The sequence below is a fragment of the Prionailurus bengalensis genome, chromosome E3 (genome assembly GCF_016509475.1).
Source record: "Prionailurus bengalensis isolate Pbe53 chromosome E3, Fcat_Pben_1.1_paternal_pri, whole genome shotgun sequence".
Taxonomy (NCBI): domain Eukaryota; kingdom Metazoa; phylum Chordata; class Mammalia; order Carnivora; family Felidae; genus Prionailurus; species Prionailurus bengalensis.
The window spans coordinates 30,802,687-30,814,861 of NC_057357.1; the positions used below are offsets into that span (position 1 = coordinate 30,802,687).

General features: G+C 46.6%; 1 protein-coding gene across 2 annotated transcripts in view; it reads right to left on the bottom strand.

Annotated features, from left to right (window-relative positions):
• Positions 1-3,801: 3,801 nt before the first annotated feature.
• Positions 3,802-12,175, bottom strand: part of SHISA9 (shisa family member 9) — a 278,951-nt gene continuing 270,577 nt past the window's right edge. For both annotated transcript variants that reach the window (XM_043560505.1, XM_043560507.1), the window contains one exon: positions 3,802-6,544. In XM_043560505.1, coding sequence (XP_043416440.1) covers positions 6,165-6,544 — 380 coding nt within the window. In that variant the 3' untranslated portion in view covers positions 3,802-6,164. The remainder of the gene's footprint in view (positions 6,545-12,175) is intronic.

Consider the following 12,175-nt stretch of genomic DNA (forward strand, 5'->3'; position numbering starts at 1 on the left):
TTTCTATCCCAAACTCCTCCTTCTTGGAATGAAGAAAGAGAGTCTCAAAGAGCACTAGTTTCAGGCCCCAGGGCACATGGCAAATGAGTGTGAGAATTAATACCAGCAACCAGTTCTTCCGGAGTCAGTCCTTTGTCTTGTATGGGACACAGTCTTCCAACATTGGATATGAAGTCAAGGGGTTAGTTAGGGGCCCTCTCCTTGGAAGCACACACCTCCATTCCATTTCTTTCTGCATCCCGGGTCCCAGAGAATGATCCCACAGATGTTGGATGATTGGCAAATGGGGTGCAACACCTTTCAGGTCCAGGGGGCTACTGCATTGTGATGACAGAACACCTGTTACAGTGAATCCTGGGTCCCCATTCAGACCCACTTCATCTTGGTTGGAGGAGCTTGGGAATCAGCTTTTTTTTATCAAGTTTCCCCACTGACTCACTTGCTCAACCCAGTGACAACTACTCTATAGGAATCAAAGCATCTTATGAGTTCTGGAATTCAAAGCCCAGTTCCACTGCTTACTAGTTAAATCCCTTGGGGCAAAATTACTCAAGTCCTAAGTAGAACTTACCTCCAAAGCCAACACTGCCCACCTTATTCAGTCGTGAGGATCATATGTGGCAACGCACGCAAAGTCCTCAACACTGTTTGGCATGTGATGAGAGTTCTACAAATATACTTTATGTGGTGGTTGTTGTTTTTGAGTTGTGACCAAGCAGCTTCACTAGTGGGAGAGTCTGTCACTGTTCCCCCTCCCCGCCCTCCACAGAGGCATGATCTCTGTCCTACCACCGCATCCGTGGGGCTGTGAAGCATGCTGTCCGTGACTCCACCTCCGAAGAGTTCCTGAGCACTGGAGAGGCAAGCACCCTCTGCCATCCAGACTTCTCTGGTATCCACAGCTATGCCCCAGAGAGAAAGAGAGAGAGAGCCCATGAGATCTACTTTGGGAGACGCCAAGTGACCCTGTGACCAATGAAGCCTGTCTGCCTCCCAAGGCAAGAACCCTAGCTCAGACTGCAGACTGTGGTCCCGTCCCCTACAGGCGACTCCTCTAGGCATTCAGAGAGAAGCTTCATGCCAGCAGACCTCAGAGCTTTGGCTCTGAGCAGCCCCCTACAGAGAGCTCCAGCCTCTTCCCTGTGTCTTCCCCCAGTGGCTGGCTGACTTCCAGTTACCAACAGGGGCATCTCTGTGCCTGGGCCTTTCTCCAGGACTCGAAAATCTCTCTGCCACCACTCAGGAGAGCCCGCGAGTGTCCAATTATTAACAGTCCCTGAAAGCAATGCTCAAATGGTGTCAGATGGGAGTTGGTGTGTATACAGCCCAGCTCCATCTGCATTTGGGTGGGATGATTCTGAGTGTGTGTTCTACACCCTCCCAACCCCACCCCCACATATTCCCTGCAGCATTAAACTCCAGTCATTCATAGTGGGAGCTGGCATGAGAAAGCATCCTCTATTGGCTCTTTCCCATTTCCTGCCTCACCTGCCCACCTACTGGTGTCCCCTTCATCTCTCAAATCAACTTTTCTCAGACCCCCTTTCCAGTGGGACCATATTAAGGCAAGTTTCTACCTGAACATTTCCAACTGAAATAATGCTCTTAACACTATTCTGTTCTTTTAACAGAAGCCAGGCAGGAAGTAAAATTTAACAAATAGGGGAAGAATCCCCTATTATAAAGAGACCTAGCAATGGTGTATTTTTTGAAGGCAGGAAGTGAACCTAAGAGACACAGACTCTTACCAAAAAGGTTTCAAACAAAAAAGTCTCAGGAAAATTTGTGTAAGTTGCTACTAAGCAAAAGCATCCTTTACCTGTAACAATTACCCATGTATCCTGAGTACGTATGAAAGCTCTCTGTGGTAACACTGGTAGTCCCTGGTGGGATCCCGTTCAGATTAGGATGTGGGATCCTAAAAAGTGTTAAACACAAACGGAGATCCGAGTTGAAAATTCCCTGAGCAGGCAAAACCAGCTTAGTCACACAGGCAAAGCTTAATTTACCTTCTTTTGCAAGACAACCAAGGCTTACTTGACCTGGGTTGCTTCTTGCTGATACCTCTGAAAATCCTAAACCAAACCTGCTGTTCCCCAAGATTGATACGAGGTAACCACTAACCAGTTCTCTTTCAGTTAAGAAAATTCTGTGAACCAGTCACTGTGAAAAATAAACAATCACTGTCTCCACACTACTTAGCTGCTTTCCAACAATATACCTCTCAGCCTTATTCCACATTTTGGTTTGAGTGCTCCCCGTCTGCAAAGTTTTTGGTGTGTGCACAAGAAACTCTTAGTAAAATTACCACTTTGGTGATGCACTAGTCTTAACCTTTGTTGTTTGTTTGTTTTCCTGAACTTTGGACAAAACATACAGGGCAACCCCAACAGCATCACATATAATCAGTTTTATTGCCAGGTAAGAAATTCATATTAATATAGTGAATACATGTTTACAAATAAACATTCTTAGAAAACAAACAAATGTTTTTTTTTTCTTCTTCTTCATTGTAGGAAGTGTTATTGGTATCATAAACTCTGCAGTTGTGGACGAATATTAACACAGGTTTACTTGCAGAACATAAGGTTACTAAAATATTCGCACATAAAATATGCTCCATTTACACGGAAAACTGGGGGACTTAGGTGGGGGTGCCAGGCAGAGCCCAAGGTGGATGGAGGCTGAGATACTCTGGGAGGGCAAGGGGAAGTCAGACTCTGGTCCTGTTGGGTTGGGGGTTGGGCATAAACTAAAGGTAAGAAATAGAGGCTGATGCCAGGGCATGGGCTGAGGCAGGGAGCGACTCTCTGCTTTGTTCTGGCTTCTCTCTTCTAAGGTCCCCACTGTTAGCTACAGGATTCTTGCTGACACATGGCGGCCACAGTTCCCTCAGTACCACGAGTTTGATCCACCCTCCCTAGAGGATGCCAAAGAATAAACCTCCCTGTCCAACGGTCCCTGCTCACAAAGCCTCCTGAAAGGTAATGAGACCTAGAAGATATGTTCTCAGTCATCCGCTGCCACATCTTACTGACCACACGGTCACCTTCCTGCCCAGACCCCCAAATAACACAATTCGCTGGATGCAGTTGACTCAGAAGAGAAGGAACACGGAGGAAAAAGGAAATTCTGTAGTTGCAGAAACCAAGAAAGGTCCTTAATCGGGGTCAGGATAAAGGTGACACCAAGTGAGTTGAGGGCAGGGGGCAAGATGAGCTATAAAAAGGGAAACCAGACCCCCAGCACTTTGGAGCTGGGGGGACCCTCCCAGAGAAGCCCACCAGCATTTCCTGAAGTATGCGCTGTGCGCCACTCATGAATGCAAAATGATTCGTCGTAGCATGTGGACAGAGGACTGGCTAACACCCAGTCACAGAGGGAATCGGCTCCTTTCCATTTAGACTCTGATGGAGTCCCTTGGGAGTGCAGTGTCTCCACTGAGTGCCGGTAGATCTTCAAGAGCTTTTTAACATGCTCATCTTTTTAATTAAAAAAAGAAAAAAGAGAAGAGAAGAGAAGAGAAGAGAAGAAAAAAGAAAAAAAAGAAAAGAAAAAAGAAAAGAGAGGAGTGTGAGAAGGGAAGAGAGAGGGAGAGAGAGAGAGAGGGAGAGGGAGAGGGAGAGGGAGAGGGAGAGGGAGAGGGAGAGGGAGAGAGAGGGAGAGAGGGAGAGAGGGAGAGAGGGAGAGGGAGAGAGAGTGCATGTGCGCAATCCCAAAGCCTGGCTCTAGAGTCAGACCCTTCCACAGGCAACACGATTTACCTAGAGCTTAACAACTGTTGCTTTGCTGCCTTTGTACTTATTTTCTTCCTTCTTTTCTATTTAGGGTGATCGATACCGCTTTTCTATTTGGAATCATGAGAGGGAGTTTTCCTTTTAGAAGTTCGAGGTATTAAGAATGAATCCCTTTAGATACTGCCATGGAGACACACAGGGATGCCAAAGCACACTGCAGTACCTGGAACTAACATCAAGAAAACACTGACCAAGCTTGGCGGTGTTTACTCCACGCTGGGGTGTGCTGGGATCCTGGCAAAGAGGCTGAGGAGGTGGGCACTATATCTGCCCCCCGCCCCGCCACTGACAGCCCTGCTTTGTTCAGCACAGAACCACTTTATAAATGAGGATCTTCGATACTGGCATCTGTGGATGATTTTTCTTTCTTTCTTTTTTAACGGGCAGAGGTTTTGCTTTCCAAGAACCTTGAAAAGCTTGATCTAGCCCCAACTGCCTGTGTTTCAGATGGGAGGCCAAGGCCCAGAGAGATACCATGCTTTGTCAATGTCCCCAGATCAGATGGGAATGAGAAGGCGAATAAACACCAGATTTCCTTGCTTCCATGATGCCCGAGATGACAAACGGGTGAGGCAGAACTCTGCACGTGGCCATCCTGGGGAATTCTCGGAGTCTTCTTGGACCACCGTGTGCAGCTTCTGACACCAGAAGAGCTGGGGGGTGGGGGTGGATGGGCAGGGGGCTGTCACTTGGAGGTTCCTATTAACTGGCTAAGGCCATTAGGGACTGGTTGAAAACTTCTCACCTAAAATCAAAATCTCTTGTGTCTCCACTCTCCTCTTCGGGCTTCCACTAAACAAAACTAGCAGGGACATTGGCTTTGTTGGGATACCCAAGGGCCACTGGCTATGAGAACCTATCTGAAAAACCACCTCAGGGAATTCCGGGTGGGAGCTGAATTCATGGAAGTATCTGGGGAGGTGGTTTGGAAGGACCGTCGGAATTACGAGACCCAGAAATGCTTGATAGGCCTGGGGGGGGGGGGCTAGATAAAGGGAGGACTAGTGGTGACAGGGTGGGAGGAAAGGGGGGGTGTCTTCGTCTTTAGGTACCCCTGACATCACAGCAGCCCCCTCAGAGTGTGTGATGGGTGGGCTCACCGACAAAGGGTTGGGGGGATAGAAACATCTTCTATTATTGCAGGAAACAGGAGGGAGGGGGGCCAAGAGAACACAGGTTGCACTTGGGTAACAAGACTGTCATTAAACAGTAACACATTGAAGGCACCACCCACGCTTATGACATTTTCAGTCCAAAGCAGCTGAAATTTGGCAGCGGTGGTGGCAAGGGCTGAGGGGAGTCAGGGAGAGACAGTTAATGGAGGACTGGTTTCTGTGTTTCTTGTCTCGGAGGCAAGGCAGGAAATAGGGGGCCCCCTTTTCACCTCTTGTCGACTTTTCAACCATGAATTTTGGTGTCATTGTTCTTGATGCCATTGTTTGTTTCCTAAGTCGCGAGGATTTGGGACAAAAATTGATTTGCCGTTCTGTCTGTTTTGTAGTGGGCTTGTATTCGTTTATCTTTGTTCTTTTTTTTTGTTTTTTGTTTTTGTTTTTTTAAGAAAAAAGTTATTTAACACTCTCTGGACCCTCTCCCAGCCATAAAAACCTATCCTTCCCATGTCCATGGTCATGGTCTTTACGGGACTTCTCTACAACGTTCTTTCTCATCACTATTGGTGGGTTCAGGGTCTTATTTATTCCTTGTGAGTTCAAGTGTGTGTTGTTTTTTGCTTCCAACATTGACAATATGAAAAGTACTATAAATAGAAGGGTTGGACTGTCTCACGCTCATCAAAAGCGTGTTTCCACGTCACTACTTCTCGGGATTAGAAAACACTTATAATGCACACAGATTCCTCCCCAAACAGCTCATATTCTCAAGTACACTCTTGTCGTACCCTCCACGCTCTCCTCTCCCCACACCCCCGGCTCTTTCACCTGGAAACAGACAGCACGTGGTAAATGGAATATGTGCTCGAATGGACAATTTCTCTAAGTTGTGCTACTTTTAATTCGTCATCATGGATTTCAGTCTTAAGTCAGGAGGAAAAGAAAAAATCAGCCCCACGGTTTGGGCATGTGAGTCGGCCACCTTGGGCCCGAAGTCGAAAGAGCCGTGCCTCAGTTTCCCCTCTGCTGTATTGCTGAACATCCCTGCTTCGGCCTTGCTCAGCTGCCCGCCGACACGTGTTAGGCATGACCCAAGAAAAGCATGATTCCGCGTCGCCAGCAGGTTTATGGTCGGTTGGTATGGGGAGTCAGGGCGTGAGGGAGCATGTCGGGGAGGGCAGGAAGGGTGTGGGCCAGGGATATTTTTTGCCTCTCAGTTGAGTATGGTCTCCAGGATGCTTCCTGTAGTGAAAGCTCAGACAGTCACTTCTGTTTTGCTGTTGGTGATGAAGTATGGCTGTGGGGGTGGGTAGTGCTGGGTGCGAGTCCCCAAGGGGTCGCTGGAGCCCGACTCGGCTACGCCAAGTTTGCCCTTGTTACCGTAAGCCTGCCGCCGGAGAGACTGCTCGTTGGGGTCCCAGCCCTTGAAGTTGGTGGTGGAGTTGTAGGCCAGGGGATGTGGGGGCGTCTTGTTGGTGCGTGACTTCTGTCCATTTTGCTTGGCGGGCCCATGCTCAGGGCTGAAGGCCCGCGGCTCATCTTCCACTCTTACTGGGTGCAGAGGTAGGTTCCCCTTGGCGGCCAGCTCGGCCAGGTGCCGTCGCTTGGAGTAGAAGTCATCATTGACCTTGTCGGCTGTCCAAGGCGGACGTGGAAGGAGAGGAGAGAGCAAGAGAGAGGGAGAGAAAGGAGAGAGAAAGAGAGTTAGGGATTGGCAAGGGTACCAGAGCACAGCATCAAAGTGGGCCAACAGTCCAAACGAGACACACACTAGAAACTCCATCTGGAACAGACAGAAGGAAGGAGGACAGAAGGAAAGAGGCTCATGTTTCTTTCACAATCAAGATCAGGACCAACAAGGTAAGGGCATCTCCAACGGAAACTCTGGATCTCCCCCAGATAAGCACTTCACCACCACGGTGCACCTAGCATTGTACATCCTTGGCTTTTTTTACGAAATTCAAGTGTTGTTTCATTATTAAAATCATGCATTCTCATTAGGAGAAAGAGTGAACATCTTGAAAAATATTCGTGTCTGTCACCCACCATGCAAGACCGCCGAAATCAACACTTGGCTGTTTTTTTCCTCTGGTTTTCTCAGTAAACGCGGTTTAATTTGGGATTTCTATTAGCGTGTTTGATGCCTTTTAGCAGTTAAGCAGGCCTGTGTTCAAACCCCAACTCCACCATCTCCTAGAAGTGTGTGCATGTGTATATATATTTCATAGGGTTGTTCAGAGGGTTAAATGATATGATGTGCGCGAAGCATTTACATATTAGCCCCTTCCAAGCTAATTACCATTATAAATCACGGCTTAATTTCCACATAACTTTCTATCAAGCATTTCTCCGTGTTGCTACAAACCACTAATGAACATTTTAATGTGTACATAATATTTCATTGGGTAGAACTACTAAAATGAATCGATCCTCCCATTGATGAACAGTGAAGTTTGCTACTGTTGTTGACATAAATAAAGCTGAAATAAGAATCTTCAAGACTAAAGCTCTCTTTGTATTTAGAATTTTGCATTTAGAATAATTCTAAAAATATTTTCTTAATCTACATCCGATGATGGCAAGCTATAGCCCCTGGACCAGATGTGGGTGCTGCCTATTTTTGCACATAAAGTGTTACAAGAACACAGTCACAGCCACTCACTTACCTACCGTCTGTGGTTGCTGTTGCTCTACTAGGGTGGTGGGTTTGGGTACATGTGACAGAGACTGTGTGGCCCCGCAAAGCCTGAAATCTCTACTAGCCGGCCCTGAAATGAATTACCTGAAGTGGAATTACATGACCACGGGGTGTAAATATTATCTAGGGTCTTGATACATATTGCTAGCTACGCCACAAAATTGTTACACCAACTTCCACACCATTTCACCACACTATCTCCAGCATGATTTCTTTCTTCCTTCCTTTTTTTTTTCTTTTCCTTCCTTCCTCCCTCCCTTGTCCTCTCTCCTTCCCCCTTTCTTTCTTTCTTTCCTTCCTTCCTTCCTCTTTATTTATCTATTTGATAATTTTATGAGATCTTTTATTTTATGTTCTCTTCCAATTCTTTTACTATAAGGTGCTCTACACTTTGAAAATTTATTTCTTAGTGGCGATGCCCGGCTAGCTCCATCGGTGGAGTGTGCAAGTCTTGATCTTGGGGTTGTGAATTTGGGCCCCATGCTGGGTGTAGCGATTACTTAAAATAGATAAGATAAATAACATAAAATGTATTTCTTAGCAATAAACCTTTGAACTTCCATCTCTTGGGGGATGAAAGATATTTGCTGCTTTATCACCACACTTACAACATCTCACACTGTCACATGTGAATTTATGTAAATTCATGGAAGCCACTATAGTTCCAGATTTATTTTCCCATTGGCTTCTTTCAACAACTCTCAGGAGTAGGAAAGATGGGGGCTTTAACCCCTGTTTGATAGACTAGGATATTGTCAAACTCAGACATATGAAGTGATGAACAAAAGTTATCCACAGCTAGTGACTGATCCAGGGGAGAACCGAAGTCCGACAGACATTATTTTATGCGTTTGAAAGGCCGTAGAGGGAAAGCTTCAGTTTTAGGACCAAGGGGACAAAAGTATGCCCTGCTTGCTCCCTCCGTATCCGTGGCAAATGTCCCTCATGGATCACACTTGTGCTGTCCTGGCAGCCTGGCCTCCACTCAGACTCAACACAGTACCCCAGGAAGCCACATGTTAACCTTTCAGGCTTAATACAGTTTATGTTGGGTTTCTGTCCTCGTTAATGTAAGTACTCCTGGCTGATGTGGTCTTTCAAGAGAAAGTCCCCCTTTCCCATAAATTCTAGAGGTGTCTGAAGATACGGAATGTCACTGTCAAAAGGAATCTGCTACTAAAGATAAGAATATACATTCTCACCATACCAGGCATTGAAGTGGCAAGAGTTAAACTCAAGTCAGTGTTAGATCTCTTTCTGCCTTCCAGAAGAAAGTGCTAGGTTTCCAATGCCATAAAGTTTCAACAGAAGGATGCTCTGATATTCCCCCTTGGACTTAGTCGGGGAACATGTATCCAGGTACCTCTAGGACAGATTCACAGGTATCTCCCACTCCAAGTGCCCAAACCTGAACACATCATCATTACAAGTACTGTTCTTCTTCAGGCTCTTCCTTATCTCTCCAATGGGGACGCCAACTAGCTTGTCACTCAAGCCAGAAGCACGGTGGCATTCACTGACTTCCACTCTCCTCCTCTCCTCTATTACCACTAATAAATCACCAAGTCCTTCCAGCTACACGTGCAAATGCTTCTCTTGTAACACGGTCCACCTGACCCCCAACTGTGAACATTGTTCCACTTCAGCCACCAAACTGGCCTCCCTTCCTTGAGTGTCGTGCCTCCACCCAGTCCATTCTCCACACTGAAGCCAGAGGCCTAATTCTAAAATGCCAAAGTGACCATGTCCCTCATCTACCAAAACCTCCTCAAGCAATTTGCTCATGCAGCCATTCAACACAGTGGCATGAGCAGGTGCTAGGCAGTGGAAATCTAAGGAGGAATCAGAAACAGATGTGGTCCCTGGCTTCATGAGCTGGGCATCTAGTAGGCAGAGACAGATAATGACTAAATAATCTCAGAAATTGCATAAAAGCATACATATGGTAAGTGCTATGAAGAACTATTCAGTATTATGAATATTTATAATAAAGTCTGGTCTGGGAACCAGATGTTGGAGCTTTGAAGGCAGGGACTTTATCTTTGCATCTGTGGGGCTCTCAATCCTGGCAGTACATGCAAATCACAGGGGAGAGCTTTTCAAGCATTCAGATACCTGGATCGTTCCTCCAAACCATTCAATTAGAATCTCTGGGCAGGTCTGGCCCAGACACAGATTTTTCTTTTTTTTGTTAAGGCCCCTCCACCCAGGTGATTCTAAAGGTGCAGCCAGAGATGAAACCACAGGTACAGCCCTGGGGTCTAGCACACTGCTGGCACATAGCTTTTCCTAGAGAACTCAAGGGAAGTGGCTTCTGACCTCACTCCTGTTCTCTCCAGCCACCTCCCACCACCTTCCCTTCTAGGATGTCTAACAAGGTCAGATCCCACCATGATAGGCTCTTCTTCATGGCGTGCATCATAGTTACCATTCTGCCCTTGTTAATGTACTTCATTCATTACTATTTATCTCTCCCACTACAGTTCCAAGAGGACAAGTCCAGGTCAGATTCATGCCCAATACTTCATAAGCACTGTCCAGCCTACCTCCTGGAAGATATTAGGTACCCAATCAATATTCAGTGAGTCTACGTAGGAGCAAAAAATCATGAATGCACATAGAATATCAGGGCAGTCGTGGGAGTGGAAGCTTCCTTCCCCCATTCCTCCCAGGAGTCTCTTATGAAAGTCTCACTCACCCTCCTTATGTCCCCAGTCATGATTTGGAATCGTTCATTCCCCAGTTCCTCTTTCCACACAATGGAGTGGTCTAAGTTCTGCTCAGAGAAGGGAATGTATTCAAGGTTTCCCATGTCTGACAAACCGAGAAAATTGATTATGCACTAAGTGTCCCGACAGCTGGGATACGTGATGTTTTCTCAAAAAGTTCTAAAGAGAAGAAGTCACAGAGACATTCAACTCTTGCTAGATCAGTGCAGGGATGGGGAGAGTCCTCCATTAAGAGGAGTCATGGAGTCCCACATGGAGAATCTACAACCTTCTCCATAATCAACCCTGACTTGGTCTCTTGGTGAGCCTGACACTGGGGAGCCCCTGACCACAGAAAGTGTTTGGTACTTGGCAAAAGAGGGGGGTGGGCAGACGAATCTGGGGGTTCTGGAATCAGACAGACCTGTGTTTAGGAGATCTCAGGAATGTTACTTAACCTCTTACAGCTTTATTTCCTTTTGTGTGAAATGGGGATAAATCAGGTTTGTTATGAGGAATAAATTATATGGGATCTATAAGCTACATAGCATAGTTCTGGAATGCAGGAACTATTCGATACATATATTTCGTCTGTCTCCTGGCTTATGAAAGAACTGGATTAAATCCAACAGACATTTATTGAGCACTCACTCTGTGCCAGGCAACTTGCTAAGTACAAAGGGGGCATTGATCCAAACCAACCATCCTTCTTTCCTTTCTTCCTTCCCCCTTCACTTCCCTCCACCTACCCTGTGTGTTGGCCTCATTTGCCCTATGAAGTGGCCTAAGAAGGGGACTTGATCTATTTGGGATGATTAGGGAAGGCCCCCTCGGGGACGTGCCTTTAGCTGCCAGCTGGAGGTAAAGAGTAGCAGAAGCAGAATTCCAGGCCAGGGCACATGTGGTTCTTATAGCAAACACGGCCACAGTACTTTGTGGTTCCATCAAGAGGTGCAATGTCTTTCCCCATCCTTTGAAGCTGGCCTGCCCGTATGGCTGGCTTTGACCAGTAGCATGACCGGTGATGTCACTCATGTGCTGAACTGGGGCTTTTTTAAGAGTTCTATAGTTTCTGCTATCAGGCTTTTGGATTCCTGCCTCCATGTGCGTGCAGAAGGAAGCCCAAACCACAGCCTGCTAACTGCCAGATACTGAGTGAGGCCATCCTAGACCACACAGCCATCAGCCCACCTGCCAGCGGACTCCAGATACCGAGTAAAACTGGCTGAGAACAGCCACTCCAGCCCAAACCAGAAGAAATGCCAGCTGACCCAGAATTACGAGTCCGATAAGTGGTGGCTATATGAAGCCACTGTCCTTTGGGATACTTTGTTAGGCAGCAGTATATGACTGATACAGAACAGCATTTGCAAAAGCCCTGAGGTGGGAAGGAGTGTGGCAGCTTCAAGAAACAGACAGGATGCCTAATTTGGTAGAGTGAAGAAGGCAGGGGCTCACCAGACCATCTAACGTCTTGCAGGCAACACTGTATCATTCACAGCTATTGATTTGTCTGACCATCTTCCCTCCACTAGACTCTGAGGTGTTTGAGAGAAGTACAGAGATGGCACAGATTTGTTGCCTGGGGCATGACACTGTTCCTCAAACACTGATTTTCAAGAGTATTTCAATAACAAGAATGTGGATGGTGGTGGATGAACTGTTCCCATAACCAGGAAATGCAATTTTCGTGACGCTTTCTTTCCAGTGCTTTTGGTCTGCTCTAACTTGGCTCCGGAGGGGGAAGAAATGCCTACCTGGCCTCTCCTGGCTTTGTGCCGTATGGTCCCTGTCAGTCTATCAAAACTCCTCTTGTGAAAGAAATAACAGATTCATTGAACAGCCTTGAAAGACCCATTA